At 38.5% G+C, this 23,247-nt stretch overlaps 1 protein-coding gene across 1 annotated transcript in view; it reads right to left on the bottom strand.

Annotated features, from left to right (window-relative positions):
• Nucleotides 1-19,344, bottom strand: part of LOC133520257 (glycerol-3-phosphate dehydrogenase [NAD(+)], cytoplasmic) — a 28,223-nt gene extending 8,879 nt beyond the window's left edge. Inside the window, exons 1-5 of the mRNA XM_061854636.1 lie at nt 19,104-19,344; nt 18,638-18,815; nt 14,565-14,705; nt 13,178-13,285; nt 3,954-4,100 (exon numbers count right to left, since the gene is read on the bottom strand). Coding sequence (XP_061710620.1) covers nt 3,954-4,100; nt 13,178-13,285; nt 14,565-14,705; nt 18,638-18,815; nt 19,104-19,156 — 627 coding nt within the window. The 5' untranslated portion in view covers nt 19,157-19,344. The remainder of the gene's footprint in view (nt 1-3,953; nt 4,101-13,177; nt 13,286-14,564; nt 14,706-18,637; nt 18,816-19,103) is intronic.
• Between the last annotated feature and the right edge of the window lie 3,903 nt (nt 19,345-23,247).

Here is a 23,247-nt window from a genome sequence, read left to right as displayed (position 1 = left end):
GATCGTGTCCTGTCTCGTCGACTCGCGTATGGGCAGTGCGCGCTAACTATTTTCAAGTAATGCATTTTGACAGCATTTTTTAACACTTTATAACATCCCGTTCCAAGGTAACACGTTTTATGTACTAACAGATTTTTTTCTAATTAGGAAAGATAATAACAACTACATATTCCCCAACATTCGTATTCGCATTCGCATCCTGAACATTCGGATTCGCATTTGCGTTCGCGAATGTGAAGAATGCCACATTCGTGACATCCCTGGTTATAACAAGAACTACTAATAGGTTGACTGGAAGCCATCCCTCATATACATTGTATATATTTTGTTTTTATTGTGTTTTTAACCTGTTTTATTATATGTATAGAAAAACGTAAACAAATACAGCTGCCAGTTCTTATTACCTCATTTAAGAAGTTAATTTAAACTATCGTGAGTCATACTGACGTTAAAATTAGAATATGACTCAAGTATTACTCGAGTCACATTAATTAGCGCTAGATTGTTTCAACTGTGTCAAGCAATCTTTATCACGGCTTGTTTGAATTCTAATATAAGATAAATAAATATTTGGGGACAATTTTACACAGATTGAACTAGTCCCAACCAAACAAAGCAAAACTTGGACTATGGGTATTAGGCGACGATCATACGTATAAAGATAAATACATACTTATATATCTCCATAAAAAACACCCATGACTTAGTAACAAATATCGGTGTTTATCACACAAATAAATGCCCTTGCCGGGATTCGCACCGGGACCATCGGCTTCATAGGTAGACAGTAACCACTAGGCCAGACCGATCGTCAAAGGTATTAAACCATTGTTTTAATTTTAAACAAAACAGATTAATTATATGTTTTGTTAGAACGTTTTTGGTTTGGTAGCAGCAAAAATATTGCATATTTAAACATATCTCGAAATCGTGAGTTTGAGTCTCACCCACATCAATGAATTATTAAATTTTTCCTTTATAATAAAAAAGAAACTCTATTGCTCACATGTTGGTGTACAGACCCTGCACTAAGGTACAATTGTTTACCACATAATGGGTATCTATTGTAAATGTACATAAATTTTAAACGGGGGTACAAAAATCTTACAATCTTACTTAAATTAGTGTGCTAACTATTCCTATATTTAGTTCAAGCATTGACCAATATCAGATAGGTACTCCTTTTTGAGAAGAAGTTATCAAGCTGTATAGCGAAATAGATGGCAGCCATGGCCATGTCACAAGGTTTGCATTATCACAAGTCGTCAATAAAGCAAAGTGGAATAACGCTATAATGTAGTTATCAAGCGCTTAGTGATAATAATTTAATAGACACCGTCACGTTATCGACTATTGTATTTTGCATCACAAATTATGTTTAGACTCAGAATTATCTATTGTTTGAAGTACAAGGAATGCTCTATTTCTGAAAACGGATCTTTCCGTTCTAACGCATAGTCAAGGGTCAGTAGAGGTCAAATGCACTATAAATTATAAAAAACTGACTAACTTGTTATCTGGTATATAATAAAATATTAATTAATGCTATTTCTACTGTTCAAGGTACTTGATTTGATATAATCTCAAGGGAATGCTCATTACATGGTCAAATGCTTGAAATTCCTATACATACTATGTATGTAGTAGGTATTTAGAGACGAATTCCTAGCCTCATTTAGGAAACCCACTATCACGAACTATATCTGCATACAAAAAAGTAAATGAAGATCTTCCAGTTCATAGTTAAATGAGCCAAGCTACCTTGTCACACATGGAAATGCAAATTTCAAATCGCTTTATACCTAATAGACTCTTCTAGAAGCTATTAAAGCAAGTTAAACCTTTAATGACAGCTAGACTGCGGAATACAACAGACAGATTGAAAGGAAACAGTAGCAACATGCACAATTTATTAATTGGAATAAATTGTTTCTACCAGTTACAACCGGTCAGTGCAAAATTTGCAACTGTGTCTAAACTAAGCTTAAAGAGTTTATGCAATACACATTAAAACTGTCGATTACTTCGCGTCCATTTTAAGAATGGCTTCAGATTTTAGAACACCCGATAACGAAAATCACAAAAATAATCAACATTGTAAATTTAATGCGCATTGACTTTAATAACTTTTTAACTCTTCTGATCTCACTATTAAATTCTAATTGACTATTAATGTTTAAAAACACCTAAGAATTTCTGAATCACAATTAATTTTTGTTTTCTGGTGGATTTAATTTTGTAAAATTTATGAAACCGTTTCGAGAATATAAACAAACATTACTCATTTAATAATAAAGAATACGTAACGCTTAATCTTATGGCTGAGATGATGAAGATGATAATGACGTAACGCGTTGTTTCACGTTACCTGGGATATAGGGTACGTATTTGACTACTAGTCAAATCAGTTTCTTTTTTCGAACTGTCAAAACGATTTGCCACTATGAAATTTATATGAAACACAATAAAATGACGTCACGGTCCAGTTACCTACTTTGTATAGTTCTATAAGAATTATAAAATAGAAATAGTATCTAAAACTAACTGCTGTCTACGTTTATCTATTATGTTGTGGTATTTCGTGCATGGTGTGAAAAAAAAATTAAGCACATTTAAATACCCTATTATTATATTATTGTAAGTGTTATATAATTTACAATGCGATGCAGTCAACTAATCTAAACTGCACGATGACGTCATTCGACCTACTCCTTCGACACGAGTAAAAGATATTCAACCCTAGTATATGATGACAATCAATGTCAACATATATTTTCAGAACAATTTCTCCTTTAACTTTGAAGTTGATTTCGCAATTTGAAACTCTAAGTCAAAGGGGAAGGTTTGAAATTGAAACTTGCACTTAGTAACCAGTTGCGTAAATGAGAATTCATTGCAAAATAAACATGAGTATGAAAACATATGCAGTGCAAACTTTGCTGTTTGTTTCTGTACAATATCTACTGGCAACAAAATTCTGTTGTGCACCTAACAGAATTTATCAGAGCATGTTTACTTATATACATAAACCACTGAAGCAATTTATATGCGTATAAAAATAAGTTTGCAAACTCGCAATGTACCAAACGGTTTCTATCAGCTGCTTTAACATTTTCCAAAAGAATATTCACACAGGGTCACACGCCCGCGTAGAATGTCAGGATATAACAGTCTAGCCAATTTTTTCTACTACTACTAACTTATAATTGCGCTGCCATTTTAATATGCATTTTTTGTAATTAGATTACTAATAAGGAAGAATAGGGAGCTAGAGGAGCTGGTTGCGATGCCCAATATAATTGGCGAGATCAAAGCCACACGACTCCGCTGGCTCGGTCACCTAGAGAGGATGGGTGAGGATCGTGCCGTGAGAAGAGCGTATGTGGGGCACCCGGGTGGAAAAGGTCCGTCTGGGCGTCCCAGATACCGCTGGTGTGACGAAGTCCTAAAAGACCTGTTCGCCCTCGGAATACCCAACTGGCGTGAAGTGGCGCAGGATAGAGCAGAGTGGCGCTCTCTTGTGTCAGAGGCCAAGATCCTGTTTGGATCACTGAGCCAGTGAAGAAGAGAGAGATTACTAATGCCATTTTTGAAAAAAGGGTGAACCAAGATACCTTGAGCGCGCAGCAGATTTCCCGCAGTTGCCAACCTGTTGTAGTCGTTGAACTCGATAGGGTGCGCGTCATTGAAGAGTGCACACGGGGTCGGATAAAATGTCAGGATGGCCTGGTCGGAGTCTGCAGATTTACTAGTAGATTTAGGAGTGGAATGCCCTGCCCGAGTCTGTGTTTCCGCATGAGTACAATCTGGATCTCTTCAAGGCAAGAGTAAATAGATATCTTATTAGATAAGCGTACTTCACCGTAGACCGCATCATCACTTACCATCAAGTGAGATCTTGGTCAAAAGTCTGCCTATCCTCCATAAAAAAAATCTTCTGACGAGACACTTACCTTGAGTGCGCCGCAGATCTCGACGGCGTCCTCGTCGTCGACGACCACGACGCGGAAGTAGTCGGTCTGGATGATGTCGCGCATGGTCGGCGCGAGCATCACGTCCCGGCAGCCTATCGTCGTCTCGCAGAATTTCTCCTCGGCGACCTGTTGATATACATCATATTATAGTATTTTTCAAACGGCTTAGGTACGGTGACAGATGTCATCTCCACACAATTTTGCGAGATTTTGAGTTTTTAGGTTAGATATAAATCGTATTGAGATGTCATTTTTCAACGTACCTCAGCTGTTTGAAAAATAACATGTCTGATGTGGTCTTGTTACAAATTCCCCTGGTTATTTTGTTAACCCTGTGAGCTTCAAATTTAGTTCAATCAATAGTTCCCAATGCTCGACGTAGTTTGGAGACAGCTGTCAATTTTTTTAATGTAATATTTTTTACAGTACATACGGTGCTACTTTACCGCCCTAGTGCGGTAACTAGCACTATACGTGCGTGTGTCGAAAATTTAAAGGGACATTTGTACTGTAAAACGTTGTACAATACACGTGCGAAGTAATTCGCAACGAGCGGCGATTCTAAATCGACACGAGTTTTTCCTACTTTTCACACTTGTATCGTAAAGTACTATTGCCTTAATAAACATTTATTATTATTATTCTGTAATCGTCGTGATTAATTCAAGGTCGTTAATTCCGTTCAATATTATTGTTCCTTTTGCCGAGAAACATTTTTTTATGAAGTGTTCGTTTTTACCGTTCGTTAGCCGCGTATCAGAGGTAATATTAGTTCATTGTTAAGATATGGGCTTATTTTGTGGGGACACTGCACGAATTTCAACATTGCATTCGTAGCATAGAAAAAATGTATACGTGCCATTTGTAATCTAGCCCCATACTCGTACAAGACATGCAAACTATCTTTCGAAAGAATTACATTTTAGAAATCGGCATGTTTGTAAAGAGGCATATGTATTTATTTACAAAAGCTGAAAGCGCCTCTACCAGAAATCAACGGGATCCTGGAAGGTTGGTTCATAATTACAGCAGGACCAGGACAGCATTATATTCCAATAACTGTTGTGTTTTGTGACTATTTTGTGCATGAAATTTTTTAACAAGTTACCAAACTCTATAATAGAACTGCCTGTAGATAGATTTTAGAAACAAATTAATGAAGCTATTGTCTGATAAAAGCTATTACAGTGTAAAAGATTTCCTCTCTGAAGATATAAAGCCAGATTTGTAGTAGTTTAAGATTGTTGCATGCTAATACAACCTGTTTAATACAAATAGCAGAATAAGCAACCAATTGTCACTTACCACCTAAGACACTACTGTACCTACTTATTCTTTGCTAATAAATACATACATACATACATACATTACAAACGCAACCTATAGGAAAACATAGAAAATTAAAATAACGTTTGAGGAAAATAAATGACAATAATCGAATCAAGTCCATTAAGGTCGCATGAGTCAAAGAACAATATGGGGTTTATGTTATTTAATAAACCTTGTACTCCATTCATCAAGTCCAATAGTACGAAGTGCATTGCATGATTCAATAACATTAACAAATAAAGACACAAGATATCTCGAAATACTAAAATAACTTTGTGTAATATTTAACAAAATAATAATCGATTCGATAAGCATTTTGTTTTGATATATAAATCAGTATGTAGGTAATTCATTGACACATTAAAAAAAAGCTATTATACACTCTGGGAGTTGTACTTAAAACTAAACTTTAAGGCATGGAATTTTGACCTTGAATTATTACGATACGCGCATACGGTACACGGCGGGAAAAAGTTGATAACTCGAGAAAATTTTAACTTAAAATAGAACAACATTTTTTTTTTCTCTTGAGTTATGAAGTTACCGCCGTGTACGGAACAACGTCTACTTTTTCATGAAGGTCATTCCCTGGCCAAGATGACAATCATAGATAGAAAAGGCCAATCGAAACTTAAATCATCTATGGAAATTGTCACGTAACTTTTCATGTAACTTTTTCTTGTTGTTTATCGCCTTTTCTAGGCCCCCTGGAAAGTAGCTTACGTTATGAGCATTTGAGCAAGGGAGCAATATAATATCAAGGTAGGGAATCAATTCAGCCTCAAAATAACATGCAACCTCCAGTGCTTTAAATAAGCTTTTTCTACTCCTCTAGTGTTATCTGTCATTTATACATTCATAAATATTAATGTACGAGCATATTTAGTAGGTTTGAAGTCTATATTGTCTATTCCTCATAACAACACTTGTGCCTTAGGTGGGAGAGTGGCAACCTAATATTAATAGTTTTCAAACTGTTCCGTACGAGACCCACCGCGACATCTTTGGGCGGAGCGATACAATTGCGTATGTCGCGTCACACATATCGCGGCCAATACGGAGCCCGATATACGTCTTCGTCACCCTACGTCACGACATATTGTCCCCCTCTACCCCAATTCCTTGAAACATGTACACGTAGATTAAGCATTTAGAATTACAAGAATAAGCACGTTAAATTTCGGATTTTTTATTTCGCCATCCAAGAAAGTCGAATTTCTCCAGCAAGCTACGCCTAATCACGAACATATTGGTCCTTCTTCGCCAAATATATCAACGACTTCTTCGCCAATCGTCGAGTACGAGTTGAGAGGTTATTGAGAAGCAGCACCTTTGGAAGAGAAATAGCACATCGACATTTCTTCTTGGACGGAAGGCGCGTATGCAGCAAGAAGACACCCAAGGATGCGCTAATTTGGGAACTGCGGTTACCAGTAGGACGAGAACTGGATATCCAACGATTTTAAACGCGCATATTTCGGTACGGACATCCAGCCACCCTATACCTAACCCCTTTGTCTTCAGTTGCTTAATGCCGTGCTTAATCAATTCCAGTGAGCCCGTGACGAGTTATCATTGCGTGACCGGTACCCTAGGACACCTTTTCGCCGCTACACAACGCGGAGTTGCATCAGGGTCCAAAGTCCACACGTGAGTACTCCAGCTTTCTATACTAATCCTAACCAAAATGGGACCAGGTGATATCGTAGTACCAAACAAATCACGCGATAAATCGCCGGCTAGGGCTATCTGTGAGGCCACAATTGAACCGCATGTTCGCGAATTGGTTAAAAAACGTGGCATTATAAAGGCTAGACTGACAAAGTTCGCAACCCACATTCAAAACTGTAGCGATAACTTAGACGCTTTAACTGAGCCTTGTAGAATAAATTTAAAACTACGCGTGCAAGGAGCAGAGAGCCTGTACACTGAATTTAACGATCTTCAAACTCAAATCGAAGCGAATGTGTTCGAATCGAATCTCGAAGACCAGTTAACGCAACGAGAACAGTTTGAGGATGGTTATTTCAGTGCGCAGGCCCTCGCCGAGTCTATTCTAAGTAAATTTAATAGTACAGAAAGCAAAAGTCCCACTGTTTCGCAAAACACAACAATGAAGGCAATTAAACTGCCAGTGTTATCACTCCCCTCTTTCGACGGCACGTATGAAAACTGGCTCGCATTTAGGGATATTTATTTATCATTAGTTCACAATTCGAAGGATCTCTGTGACATCCAAAGGTTCCACTACCTAAAATCATCACTGACTGGTAGTGCTTTGTTAGTTATAGAAGCGCTCGAACTAACGACAAGTAACTACGCGGTGGCATGGGAGCTCCTTCTTGATCGCTACAATAACAATAGATTATTGATTCACAATCACGTCAAGGCACTATTTTCGCTTCAGTCACTGCCTAAAGAATCGCACATACTTCTACGAAAGTTAATTGACACGACATTAAAGAATTTACGCGCTCTTAAGGTCCTAGGCGAACCTGTATCGTCATGGGATACTTTAATTATTTACATCTTAGTGTCAAAGCTCGATAAAACCACTGAACGCGAGTGGGAACAACATAAAAGTAGTCTTACGAGCGGCGACACTCAGATGAAGATTAAATTGGATGATTTATTGCAGTTTTTAAGAAACCGTGCAGATATGTTAGAAACATTGCAGGCATCACATCCACAAAGTACGAGTACGAGTGTACGCGATAAGCACGAAGTAAGCAAAAAATATAACACTCCTAGCTCCACTCATTACAATAACAACAAAGTACACTGCAATGTTTCTACCAACAGCAAACCACAAAAATCACAACACAAATCAAAATTCGCGTGTCCCATGTGTAAATTAAGTCATCCACTTTATTCTTGTGTCAAATTTCTTGATACTAATTACGAATCTAAACTTAAGTTTGTTACCGACAACAAGTTATGCACTAACTGCCTACGAGCGGGTCATTCCGTGGAGTCATGCGTATTCGGCCCGTGTCGCAAATGTAATAACAAACACAATTCGATTATCCATCCTCCTAGTGATGAGTGCACTCGCGTCCCTGCCCCCGCTGACGTCACGGCCCCCGCTACACCTACTTCGGCCGCTGCTGCATCCAGTTCGGCCGCCGCCGTGTCGGTCAATGCGCATTGTCAGCGAATTCCTTCGCAGCGCCCGGCTTTGCGGCCGGTGTTGTTGTCAACTGCTCTTATCGACGTGATTGATAAAAATAATAAACCGCATACTGTCGTCGCTCTACTTGACGACGGCGCGCAACGATGTTTTATAAAAGAATCCTTACGTGATTTATTAGGCGCACCATTAGTACAGTCCACTCACGAAATAAGCGGTGTAGGGCGTACCGTGACGCAGTGTACGCAAACCTGCAATGTCCAAATAAAATCGCGCATTAACGCCTACACTACAAATTTACATTGTTTTGTTTTACCGCAAATAAATACATCAATGCCAGTGGTATATGAACATTGTGCAAAATTCGATATTCCAAATAATATACAACTGGCAGATCCGCAATTTTTAGATTACAAAGATTTCGATATCTTAATAGGTGGTGATAAGTTTTGGGATTTGTTTACGATGGAAAAAATAAAACTACGTAACGGTCCTTACTTATTAAATACCGAATTTGGATGGGTAGTAGCAGGCCCTATCAATCTAAACGCACGCATTGAAGGCCACATCCAATGTAACTTTACGCAAACAACAGATTCGTTATTACGGCGGTTCTGGGAGATTGAGGAGGTACCTACCATTCGGGACGCATTGTCTGATGAGGAGAAGGCTTGCGAGGAGCATTTCGTTCGCACCACTACACGCGACAGCGAAGGAAGGTTCTGTGTTAGCATGCCACTCAAGCAGCCACCCGAAATGCTAGGAGAAACGTATCCTCAAGCTGAACGTCGTTTGCTGGCGCTGGAAAAACGATTACAGCGTTCAGAAACGTTCAAAAAATTATATACAGACTTTATGCACGAATACCTCGATTTAGGGCACATGAGTAAAGTTTCTTCATATAACTCACCACATTTCTTTCTGCCACATCATGGAATTTTTCGTGAATCTACAACAACACGATTAAGGGCAGTTTTTGATGCTAGTGCGGCATCTAGTTCTGGTACATCTCTGAACGACCTTCAAATGGTAGGTCCCGCAATCCAGGGCGACCTTCTGTCGATTCTTTTACGCTTTAGGCAGCATCGTTACGTGGCATGCGCGGACGTAGCCAAAATGTATCGTCAGGTATTAGTGGCAGAAAATCAACGTGACCTTCAGCTGATCCTTTGGCGCGACAGCCCCGACGAACCGATACAAATTTATCGTTTAAATCGTGTCACTTACGGTATGGCGTCGGCAGCTTTCTTAAGTGTCCGTTGTTTAAAACAGTTAGCCACTGAATGCACCGATCCCGACGTTAAAAGAATAATTAACAAGGATTTTTACGTAGATGACATGATAACTGGGTCACAGGGTAAACTTGAATTACTGCGATTATGCAATGAAACCGCGCGAACATTGCAATCGGGTTGTTTCCCGTTACGAAAGTGGGTATTCAACTTTAGCGAGCCGTCGTTAGAGTCTAATTTCGCACTGCTGTCTGACGCGCAAACTAAACTAACGTTCGATAAAGACTGCAATTCAAAGACATTGGGCATAGGATGGAATAATTACTATGATCAATTTTATTTTAACTCGCAACTTGATTTGATGAAAACCAATGATAAAGTAACTAAGCGCATTATTTTATCACATATCTCGCAAATTTATGATCCCTTAGGTTTATTGAGTCCGACAATTATGCTCGCCAAGGTCTTACTCAAGCGTTTATGGCTTCTCAAACTTGATTGGGACGACGAAGTCCCTTCTGACGTCATGCGCACCTGGAATGATTTTACTAGAGCGTTATCAGCTACTCTAAGTACAATCCGTGTGCCGCGTTATGTAATGGGTAGCAGTAATTATACGCGCATAGAAATGCATATCTTTACAGACGCGTCACAGGTTGCTTATGGCACTTGCATTTATATTCGCACAATAAATGATAAAATGGAAGTATGCTCACGATTGTTATGTTCAAAGGGGAAATTAAGTCCAATTAAAGTCCTAAGTACGCCCCGATTAGAACTTTGCAGCGCACTTCTAGGTGCTAAATTATATGACAAGGTCATACGTAGTATTAATTGCCAATTTGATGACGTCATATTTTATTCCGATTCTACTTGCGTTTTAGGGTGGTTGCGCATGTCACCTAATTTATTAAAAACTTTTGTGCAGAATCGGGTCACTGAGATCCATGAACTGACCAAAGCGCTTCCATGGCGCCACGTCAGCGGTAAAGTTAACCCAGCTGACTTAGTTTCGAGAGGCGTCCGATTAGAAGACCTAGCTGGATCCAGTTTATGGTGGGAAGGACCTGAATTTCTGCAGGATGTTAATTTTGACCCTAAAAACATTCCAAAACTACCGAATTCGGACGATTCACACGATATACTGCCAGAGGTTAAATCTAACGTAGACTTAGCGCTTACCGCTACTACAGAAGCGGCATTATTTCCCTTCGAGCGGTTTTCTCAGTTCTCGCGCATGATACACGCCACTTCTTACGTTTTACGTTTTATTCACAACGCGCGCAATAAGAATAATAAGCGTACGGGCCGTATCAGCGTCGAGGAACTGCGGGAATCAACAAATTTATTGGTCAGGCTGTCTCAACTGGAATCATTCCCAGATGAGTACAAGCTATTGACTAATAAACAAACAATTAAAACAAAGCATAACTTAAGTAAGTTAAATTTGTTTATCGATGAAAATCGTGTCATGCGAGTCGGCGGTCGTATTGGTTATTCGCAATACTTTGCTTACGAAAAAAGGCATCCGATATTAATAACAAGCAAACATCACTTTACGCTTTTATTATTCCGCCACGAACATAAAAAACTTTTACATGCCGCGCCTCAAGCCCTTCTTTTTGAACTGCACGATGCTTGGTGGCCGCTAGGTGGTAGGAACCTCGCGCGAAAGATTTTTTATGATTGTGTTATTTGTAAGCGATTAAGAGGGAAAACCCTTACTCCTTTCATGGGAAACCTACCCGAGGAGAGAATTACGCCTACATATCCCTTTTTAACTTGTGGCGTGGACTATGCAGGGCCAGTTTTCATATTGAATCGCAAAGGCAGAGGTGCTCAAACTGTTAAAGCATATATTTGCTTGTTCGTTTGTTTTGTTACGCGAGCCATCCACTTAGAGCTTGTCAGCGATCTGACTACCGACGCTTACCTCCTAGCTCTCAAACGCTTTATAGCTAGACGCGGCAAGCCTAACGAAATATTTTCGGATAATGGTAGGAACTTTGTGGGTTTAATGCATGATTTTGCCAAGTTTTTGTCGCAATGTAGTCCTGACATCATAGATTACGCTACTAGTAGTAATATTAAATTTCATTTTATTCCACCTTACGCGCCCCATTTTGGTTCCTTATGGGAAGCTGGAGTAAAATCATGTAAATTTCATATACGCCGTGTTATTGGAAACGCTCATCTCACATTCGAAGAATTTAGCACGGCGTTAAGCCAAATTGAAGCCGTCCTGAACTCCCGTCCTTTATACGCCATGTCATCGGATCCGCACGACTTTCTTCCTCTGAGCCCTGCGCACTTTCTCGTCGGTCGTACTTTGACGTCGCCCGCCTCAGAGGACCTTCAGCACGCGCCTGCTCATCGACTCAACCGATACCAGATGGTGGAGAAGATTAGGCAGCATTTCTGGGCCCGCTGGTCCAAAGAGTACGTCTCCGAATTACAGACGCGATCCAAGTGGAGGAGCCACTGTGAAATCCTCAAGCCAGACACACTGGTACTTATAAAGGACGATAATCTGCCTCCACTAAAATGGCAGTTGGGACGCATCGTGAAGACTATCCCTGGCAGAGACGGTGTGTCAAGAGTGGCAGACATCCGTACCGCATCCGGCATCATAAGACGCGCTTACACCAAAATCTGCCCCTTGGTGTCTCAGCCAGATGAAGAGAGGAGAGAAGCTCAAGAATCCTCTTGAAAGCCAGATCTTTCAAGGCCGGGGGCATGTTCCGTACGAGACCCACCGCGACATCTTTGGGCGGAGCGATACAATTGCGTATGTCGCGTCACACATATCGCGGCCAATACGGAGCCCGATATACGTCTTCGTCACCCTACGTCACGACATATTGTCCCCCTCTACCCCAATTCCTTGAAACATGTACACGTAGATTAAGCATTTAGAATTACAAGAATAAGCACGTTAAATTTCGGATTTTTTATTTCGCCATCCAAGAAAGTCGAATTTCTCCAGCAAGCTACGCCTAATCACGAACACAAACTACTTATAAGTGCATTGCTGCCAACTTACAAAAACTATTTTTTATGTCATCACCGTCTAGTGAACGTCAATCAAATACAAGTTACAATGTTTTTCATTTTCACGCATCCCACGCATATAAAATTAATTTTGTATTTTATATACAAGTCAGTAGTCGTAGAAAAAGTTTTGTATACAACGTTGTAAAAATTAGGTCAAAAAATGGTCATGACTTATTCCTTTACAATAACGTAGCCCACGCCATTGGCCTTTTTTCACCCATCTTATACAACGATTGCATAAAATACTATTTTGACATTGAGCTAATTTTACGGTTTAACTCACGTATTTTTAGTGACTCGCGCGACATGTTTCGGGGAGCCTTAAGTCTCTATTATCAAACAATAACCGTGCATGAGTAGCGGTCTCTGCTTTCAACCGTACAATTAGCTTAATGTTAGTGACACACAACGGTTTAAATTCGGTTATAAGCTTCTTGCTTTACATAACTAAGACTCACCTCGGAAGCGATGTTGGCACCCATCAGCACTGCGCAAGGAATCTTCAGGCATCTCGTGATGATGTGAGAGATGAGGTCAATGCCACCGCCTTCCGCTATGTCGAAGCCCTGCCAAATCACATTACTTCCTAAGGTTTCAATATTAGCGATTCACTTGTAAGAACAATGTATTTGTACGATTTGAGGTACATATTATATATTTTTTCATCAATTTTCTATAAAGAAAAGTAATTGCATGATTTCTATAGTAATTTTATTTTTTCTTACTTAATGCATATTAATTATAAGATGTAATGTTTTGAGAAGATATGTCCCGCCGAGTTTCTTGCCGGTCCATATTGGGATACACTCCTCTAATTGAGAGGGGATTTAAATCTTCTCGGGTCAGAGGTGTAGGGTTAGAGCTGGTGTAGCTTTATTTGACGTTCATAAGCGCATTGTAATACGCCTACTTGAATAATAAACTATCTTTATCTTTATAAAAATCGATAGACTAAGACTATACAAAAATACACAACATTTAAAATTTCATGGCCACTTTATGAATGAAGTCACTCGTAATGTGTCCAGATGAATCAACTAATTAATAAAAAGTTTATATTTTGCACTAGTTTCGTTACAAGATTTTGTATTCTGAAAATGTAGGAAGTGATTCAGTTGTATGGATTAATTTATATTTTTAGGCAACCTTCGTTTGGAATAAAGAAAATTTACCAAGCTGTTATAGAAAGTAGCCGTTGGTTTAAAAAATTCCAACTCGTGAAAAAGACAGGGTCTCGAAAACATTATTTTTTTTAGCTTTCGGCATTTGCAATTACACATTACACACCGTTTTCCTTAATTGAAGACTAGTAGTAGTAATATAATTGAGAGATGCGTAAGGTCCAATGATGGTTGTACGTTATATTTGAACATTTGGTACTCTCTTTACTTAAACCACCACTTGGTATGAAGCAAATCGTCCTCACGAACTGGTGTGTGGGGCACCACGAAGTTGAGGATATCCGCGTCTTTCCTACCTTACCTTTATGACAGACAGCGCCGCGGCCGTAGGCTTGATCTTGCCGAGGAGGGTGGAGCAAATCGTCCTCACGAACTGGTGGGGCACCACGAAGATGAGGATATCCGCGTCTTTCCTACCTTACCTTTATGAGAGACAGCGCCGCTGCCGTAGGCTTGATCTTGCCGAGGAGGGTGGAGCAAATCGTCCTCACGAACTGGTGGGGCACCACGAAGATTAGGATGTCCGCGTCTTTCCTACCTTACCTTTACGAGAGACAGCGCCGCTGCCGTAGGCTTGATCTTGCCGAGGAGGGTGGAGCAAATCGTCCTCACGAACTGGTGGGGCACCACGAAGATGAGGATATCCGCGTCTTTCCTACCTTACCTTTATGAGAGACAGCGCCGCTGCCGTAGGCTTGATCTTGCCGAGGAGGGTGGAGCAAATCGTCCTCACGAACTGGTGGGGCACCACGAAGATGAGGATGTCTGCGTCTTTCGCCGCATCCTCTACGTTTGGAATGGCAACCTGGTGGAAAGGAGGGCATGGATAATTAAATTGTTACTAGTCACTATACTTATTTAAGGCTAATAGCTACCTATTAGCTAAGTGAAGTGCCTGCTGGGTCAATAGTCGTGCCATCGGAATTTCCCAAATTGCGAAATTTCCACATAATAAAAGTTCGAAAACTTCTCCTGTGACGTTTTCCTGAAATTTTCGAGAAACTTTTTGGAAACTCTCCGCAACGTCCACATATGTAGCAGTCACGTGGCAATACAATCGGATACCTCTGACGCGCACAGAGTCAATCATCCGTTTTGTTTTAAAATACTTTTGTGAAAAGGGTTTTTGAATTTATTTTGATTTTAAGAGAGTTCTATTAAAAAATTACATGTAAATATGTTTCGCAGAATACTGTTTAATAGAGATATAAATAAATATTAAGAGGATCATCTTACACGAAAAAAAAATTGTAATCAAATTAAGCCTAGGCTAGGCTAAAAGAAATACTATAAGCTGTATCTTCCTTAATTGCTAAAGTTAAAAAGGATAAATAGTATCTCGTATATGCTAGTCCTGAGGCTGGGTAAAACGAATATAAATGCCGACATGCATAAATAAACCGAGAACAACTAAGACCTTAATAGGTAAGTACCAATATTTATGCTTATCAGTTCATAACAATCGAGTTGTTTGCTATCCAATATGCCTACGCAAAATTTGCAATTTCATGGATTATTTACAAAGTTCGCAGATAGTTTATCTTACTCAAAAAGTACTTTGTACTCGACTCCTCCATATTTTAATAAAACAAACATTAGTTTCTAGTTGTGTTTAACTCCTAACTTTCAAGGAAATTTCCTATATGTAACCGATAACTTGGAAATAACGATTAACCTCTCAACTCCCACCGCCGGGTGTTTGTGTCGGCCGTAAAGTCACCGAAGAGTTGAGGGTTTAAGTTCCCAAAAGAAGACTAAAACCTCTGGAGTTGCAGGCATACATAAGCTACGGAGACATCAAGCGGGCCGTATGCTTGTTTGCCACCACCGACGTAGTATAAAAAAATGCTCTAGAATACTGAAATGGTGCCTATGCCAAAAATCCGAACATATGTCCATAAATAAATAAATATTATAGGACATTAGTACACAAATTGACGAAGTCCCACAGTAAGCTCAATAAGGCTTGTGTTGAGGGTACTTAGACAACGATATATATAATATATAAATATTTATAAATACTTAAATACATAGAAAACACCCATGACTCAGGAACAAAATAAATATCCATGCTCATCACACGAATAAATGCCCTTACCAGGATCTGAACCCGGGACCATCGGCTTCGTAGGCAGGGTCACTACCCACTAGGCCAAACTGGTCGTCCATAATTTATACATTTTACAATATGCATATCATTGCCAGATGTTGATGTTGATGAAACGATTAGCGGGTTATCATAGTAAGGTAATTATATTACTAATCACTGCAAGGTAATAAATAATAAGATAAACCAGTCAAGTGGAATTTGGACTTCGGACTCGAGCTTTAAGGATTTTGTACCAAGCGGTTTTTACTGTTTCTTATTGTGCACTATTTTTTTTTCAAGAAGTGCGAGATTAAATTAAAAGTCGACGAGCACTGAGAACATCACTTTGGTAGGTATTTCAAAATAATATTGTAAACTCAAAATCGCTTTCTTCTTTATCAAAACTAATTAATTCTTGAATCGTCTTCAAAACACATGAAATGAGGAAACGTCTTATTTTTCGATTGCCGTAAAATAAGATTGAAAATTCCAAACCTCATTTTACCTTTTACATGTCTTCATCTTAATCACACTTATGCATACAAATAGATAAGTTACGTAGCCGGTAGTTACATAACGAGACATTGAGTATTGAGCGACATTGGCAGTGAACGCGTAAGGTAGTAGGCCCGAAATAGATGGCATACGCGGAACGCATGCAGTGCCAACGGACGTTTGAAATTAGAACGTTAACCTGGGACTAGTGTTGTTTCTGTCGAATGGTAACTTTTTATTGTTAATCAATAGACAATTAGGTATTTAAAGTTGTACACTATACTTTTTTTAGTATTTTTTATGTTATTTGTACTCAGAATCACGAGCTCAGTCGATCCTTAACTGTGAAGAAAAGTGTTCGAAATGATCAATGAAATAACAATTTAAAAAAAATGTTACATTTTTTCACTTTATTAGTCTGTTCGGACTTCGGAAAGAGAAGAGTCATGGATTGTATTGGTTCCCATACATTCCACGACTCTTCTTTTTCCGCACAAACTCTACAAGGGAGTACGGCGCGGCGTAAAAGTGTAAGCATATCTTCGACGTCGATTAGTGTCCGACTGAAGATTCGGTATCAGTTTCAGCCAGTTTCGGCCAAAAATCATGTTTCGGCCGTAGTTTCGGTTACGGCCAAAAACGGCCGAAATTTACGAAATGGTACTCTCTTTCTTTTTTTTATGTTACAAAGACCAAAAGTTGGGGAACAAGTAGGAAAACAATATTAATATACTAATTTATGTATTCAGAAATTAATTGATTTATTGGAAGACATAATTCCCAATTCATAAGTGTATAAAAGCGGTTTTATGACATTTTTTCATCGATTTAAACAAGTCTACAAAAGCCATAGCCATCTGAAGCTAAAGCCATGTTTGCACCTTCGTTCGGTTCGTTCGGTTTCGGCAAAAAAACATGTTTTGGTTGGACACTACTTTAAATAAAAAGGCCTCAATATGATAATAGGTTAAAAATTTGATTACTTTTTTTCTGTTCTTGACATTCTATCCCATTATCCAGGGGACAATAGTGCCAAAGTTGTTGTATCACATTCTAACAAGCTTAGTAGGTAGATGACTATTATGGAAATTGCTCATAATATAACTATTACAAAAAATATTTAGTAAAATTAAATACCATACAATTAGTTAAACAAGAGAAAGTTGATTCCCCTTATAAACACTATTGGTCTTAATAAGGCCATAAATGGGGACATACTAGTTATTTTGTGAGAACAAGTGTAATTTTCTGGGTGCATTTGCAATTTAACCTCCTAGCGGCGCACCATAAATTTGATTCAATAGTATTAGATATTAGAACATAGAATTGAATTTGTTTTGTTTTAAAATCGAACAATACCAAACAAAGGCAACTCTGTTCCATTTAATAATGATTTATATCATATTAAACACCGTGAGATACTGGGGGTTATTACAATAAGATATTTAAAAAAAAAATCTTTCTTAGAAATTAATAGAATGTTATAATTACAACAACTCTAAAACGATGTATGCCACATAAAGGAATATCTGTTCCTATGATATTCATCAATTAATAACGAATAATCAAATTAGTTATGTGTCTAATTAGAATCTAATTAGAGGTTATCAAACTTGGACTTTACCCATTCACTTCTAACTGGAAACAACATTACACATCCTGATGCATAAGACGTGACATGATACTGAGATGCAAAATTGTACTTTGTCAAAACTTTAGCTAACATAAATCTGCTAGGCACATTGATTTTGTAAATAAGTTCTTGAATCTGTACCTACAGTAAGTTAATGACATGTACAGTCAGCGTCAAATACTTTGTAGCAGTCAAAGTGGCCAAATAGTTCAGTATACCATACTAAATATATGGTGTACTGAACTATTTGGCTACTTTGCTATTTGGTAAATTTAATCCTGACATTTTGAAATGAAGTTTAAAACCATTATTATAGTGTGGTTATTTTTGCCATATAAAATTGAAGTTTACTGTTAACGGGTTAAATAATGTTTGTGTCAGTTAATATGAACCATACAGTCACCATCAGATATACTGGAGTGGCCAAGGTGCTCAAAAATATCTGAACACTTACTCCAACACCTTGACAATAGAGGCATATTCAGATATAGTAAATGCTTATTACAAAAAGAATACTTACAACATTTTCAGGTAGCTTGTGTCCAGGCAAATATTTAATATTCTCATGTGTTTCATTAATGATTTCTGTTAGTTTTTTCCCTTCTATAATTTCTTCATACACCCACATTGTAACTGTGTCTTCAAAGTTAGGTAGCCGGGCCGCATTTTTGCCAACGATTTTAGCAATTGCTGATCCCCTGTTTAATGAAAAATATTATTTTACTTAGTTGGCTATTATTATATTGACCTATAAACAAGGTTAACCATGCAGAAGTTATGTGAAGGTGCAAGAATGCAGAATGTAATTGAAGGTCAAAAATAAACTGCATTTCCGCATGGCTAAATAAAAGTGTGTATAAACGATCCATGTTATGTCATCACAACTGTAACGTAAGGTTATAAAATCATCTTACACGGCCCATTAGTTTCACAGAAAAAACAAACAAAGATAATGAATATTATTTATTGGATACACTGAAACTCACCAGTTTCCTGAACCGATTATGCAAACTCTGTTTTTCAGTTGCTTCTCTGCCATTGTAAAGTTATCGCACAGAAACTTGATTTAATTTAATACAAGGGTGTAAATAAAAAGAAAACAGTGGACGTCAGCCTGCTGGTATATAAACGTAGCAACTGATTATGCGATACTTGCGATAGCCGCTACACTCGCTACAGAGCTACAGACAGCTAGCCTAGGCTATTCGCACATCACCTACGCACTCGCCCAGCAATGTTATCACTAGGGAGGGAGGAGGGCTGCGGCTGCATGATTTGTTATCAATTCGATAAGTCAGAAATCGACTAGCTCTTTAAGAAAACTACTAATCGATTATCAAGGAACATCGAAATCGGTGAATTTCTTTTTACTATTATCTAATAGTAAAAAGAAACTCACCGATTTCACTCTTAAAGAGTGATAGAGAAGATAAAAAAGAAGGAAAAAGTACCTAAGTAATTCTTAGTTGCCAGAAAGGTAGAATTTCTAGACGTTCTGATTTCTAAACGTTCGCAAACTGTCATCATCGCTTCGTTTCATTAAACGCAAATCCACGTCACGTCAAAATCACGTCAGAAACCAAAGATTGTTCAAAAATATTAACTATAAAAGTGATGATTAATTTAAGCCACATTTTAAAGTAGCATTTATCAACAAAATATTCTATGATACATACTTGATCTATTAACTTATTTTAAAGGATATTTAGAATATAACATGATAAGTGACGGTTTATAACGTAAGTCGGAACGCATCTCTTGATTGATTTGTTGTTTCGGTCTGTTTGTGAATGAATTTGGTTTAAATGGTTCAAAAATATTGCGGTGTTTATGATAAAATGAGTGAAAATATTGATGGACCGATTAAACTTGAGCTCAAGCTCCAGCTCCACCATGTATTTTGCTAATAGTTTCTAGTGACAGTAAGGAAAGTGCTTTGTTTCTGGAACTACAAGGTGCCTGCTGGATTAAAATTCATACGTAAGTATCGACATAAATATTAATAAGTTTTAGGTACGAGTTTTTTTTAAATAACAGCTTGATTTTTTATTTACTTAGACCCTTACCCTTTGTATTTTTCCAAATAAATTCATGTTTTTTAAGTTTTATTTAATTTTATTTTATATTTGTTTGTTAGTGATTTTTCGTTTTGTTTTTGTTTACAGTGAATTTTATTTGGTGGCCATGGATTTTTCTACTTTAGAAAAAATGGGGCATTTCTTTGTAAGTTTTTTATTCTATGTTATTACTATGTAGGTTCAAGTCATCTTTCATACTTATTTATTATGATCACAGAGAAGGGCATAATATGCGGTGTTTATTTACTGTTTAGTAAACTCGATTTTAGTTACAAGAATATGGTACCTATTGTCAACTACCTATAAAAAAAGTAATAGTATAATATATAATTTCAACTCGATACCCCCACGCGTCCCCGAGAATAAGGGTCTCGCCAGACAGACAGACGGAAGGACAAGAAAATGATCCTGTCCATTTTTTCCTTTTGAGATACTAAACCGTAAAAATGAAAACTATTTTGACTAGTAATTCCCGTGACATTGTAATTTTAGTTTAGTAACTGTCATCATTTTCACAACATCATAATTCTAGTAACCTTAAAATGTTTATTTTCCACCCTAAAGCTTCCAAAACTGACCTCGAGATTGGGCTTGCCCACCTCCCTGGGTATCCGCCTCTTTTGGCCATAGAGCAATGCCCCTGATCCCTGATATAACCTAGCACAACTAAGAGACTTCAAGGATGTCTCTACTGATTAACCTTTAAAGAAAGGTCTCATCAATTTTCTTATCTATTTCTACTTTTAAACTTTCATCCTTTTCAATAATTTGAATAGGGTCAATATGAAGCTCCAAACCTTAACCAATCATAACGAAATTTTGGGAACGGAATGAGAAAGAAATTATTTGTGTCTGACCATTTTGATTTTTGCATTTATTGTTGCCGATTCTCTATGCTAAGCGTGTATTTACGGCGCATTCATTGGCCGTTTTTAGTGCTTTTTAAAGTAACCTAGTTCTTATAGAAGCACGAATATCGCAAAAAGCAAAACGTGCAGACACAGGTACTGGTAATTTTCAACTCATATAAAAAAAAAAAACATCTATGGCCAAAATCCAGAGAGGATATTGTCCAGAACGTTTGTATAGAAAAATTAACACTTCTCCCCTTAAGTTGCTGGCCGTATATGACGTTTCGTGAATGACAACGACGTCACGTCATGAATGTCACGATGTCGCGCGGGATGTTCATAGTGTGATTCTGTTCATAGAAAATAATACAATTTGATACGACTCAACACGCGTCGCGTTTCGTTGAAGCGTGCCGGAGCCTGTAAGTGTTACTGACAACCCGAAAAATGTTCATGGACACGTTGTTCCTAGCCAAATTTTTATTCATTATGTGACCCGAAAAATGTTATAGACGCTTGGGGCAGTGGCGGGGCAAGACCAAAATATTATGTGGGCAAGGTACATTTAGCGAGGCCCTCTGGTGGCGCATGGAATAATGTTTTTTTTTTTACGTTGCCGAGATATAGGTACTTATTTGAGGCGCGAAGCCCCTCGGACTGCGAGGCCTTAGGCGGTGGCCCACGTCGCCCACGCCTAACGCCGCCTCTGGCTTGGGGTTTAACTTTTTGCTTTGTGAAAAAGTTGAAATTAGCAAGTTTTAGAACATGTTCCTACTCAAGTTACAGTAAGTCATTCCAGAAGTTAGGCGCCAAACCGATATTTAATTTTTTTATAGCTAGTTTAGCTCAAAAGCCAACATCCTTACGGGTATTATAAATGTCCAAATTAGTATATTTGGATGTTAGTTCCTCTGTCACACCTTGACGGATTTCAATTACCTAATTTTAGCACACATGCCTGCCTGACTTAATCGCCTGAAGGGGTAGTTTAGTACGAAATTACTAAGCGGGAGGGGGTGAGGGCAATTTAGCGACATACGCGCTACGCGGGCGAAGCAGAGGCTATTGCTACATTTTAAGTCACGCATGCCTTTATTACAGTCGACATCAGGAGGTGACTCTAATTACGCCTTAGTAAGAGTGAAAGAGAAATATCCCCGCAATTTGCGAATTTCGATTTTCCCGGTAGGCCCCCAGACAACAGTAGGGTGCTTAGTCAACGTGCCAATCTTTAACGCTCCGTAACGTAGTGTAGTCATCTCTCTCTATCACTCTTCAATATTAGTGCGACAGTGACAGTTGCGTTTCGTTCACTACGGATCGTTAACGATTGGCACGTTGGCTACGCACCCAGAGCGGCTAATGTGCTTACAAATATCTGAACATGGAAATGCATCTATTATCACGGCGTTGGCTTATGGTTCTTCTACACGATGAGCCATCATACTGACCCGCTAAGATGGGCCAGCGTGTAGAAAAGGTGGATGGCGATGGCGATGGGATTGCCACGGTGTCGGTTTTTCGTCCGCACATCAAAGGTAGTGGGGCGATGGTGCGTACGCATTTACACGTGGCCCATTCGACATTCAAAAATGTATTCTGCAAGTAGGCCTCAAGGGCTCTTTTACAAGTTAATACAACATTTATAGCAACATCATATAGTGACATGAAAAATACATAACAACATTTATAAATACAACAGCCAATACCTGGGTAAACATTATATTACAATAATCTTAAAATAAGTAATTACTACAATACAACAGAGATGTATAGTCTCTATAGTTATAAATACATTAAATCTGGAGATATAAAAGGTCCCAATGTCAGAATACTAATATAATTTGAAGGTGTAAACTTGTAAGTATCTCCAAGTGTCAACATTAAATTTATACTAAATAAATAAATCGGTTGCATCTAAGATACGCACAGTTGGCCTAAGCCCGACTTGGCCCGACTGACCTTATCGGAACGGCTAATGGCTCCTCTACACGATGACCCAGCACTGGACCAGCGAGATGGCCATGCGATGGTTAATGCCCTTAAGCGCGCAGTTGTTTTATGCAATTGATGCAGCGTTAAACGCGATGCGTTTGCGGTACACCCATTTTAAATCAGATAATTCAATGGTTGTATACTTATTGTTTTACGCGGTAAAAGGCAGCGGTAAAAGTACCTATTGTAATTTTTCCTACATTCCG

This window comes from Cydia pomonella, chromosome 8 (genome assembly GCF_033807575.1).
Source record: "Cydia pomonella isolate Wapato2018A chromosome 8, ilCydPomo1, whole genome shotgun sequence".
NCBI lineage: Eukaryota > Metazoa > Arthropoda > Insecta > Lepidoptera > Tortricidae > Cydia > Cydia pomonella.
Note: the sequence above shows the minus strand (reverse complement) of the source record. Positions and strands in the feature narration are given on the sequence as shown.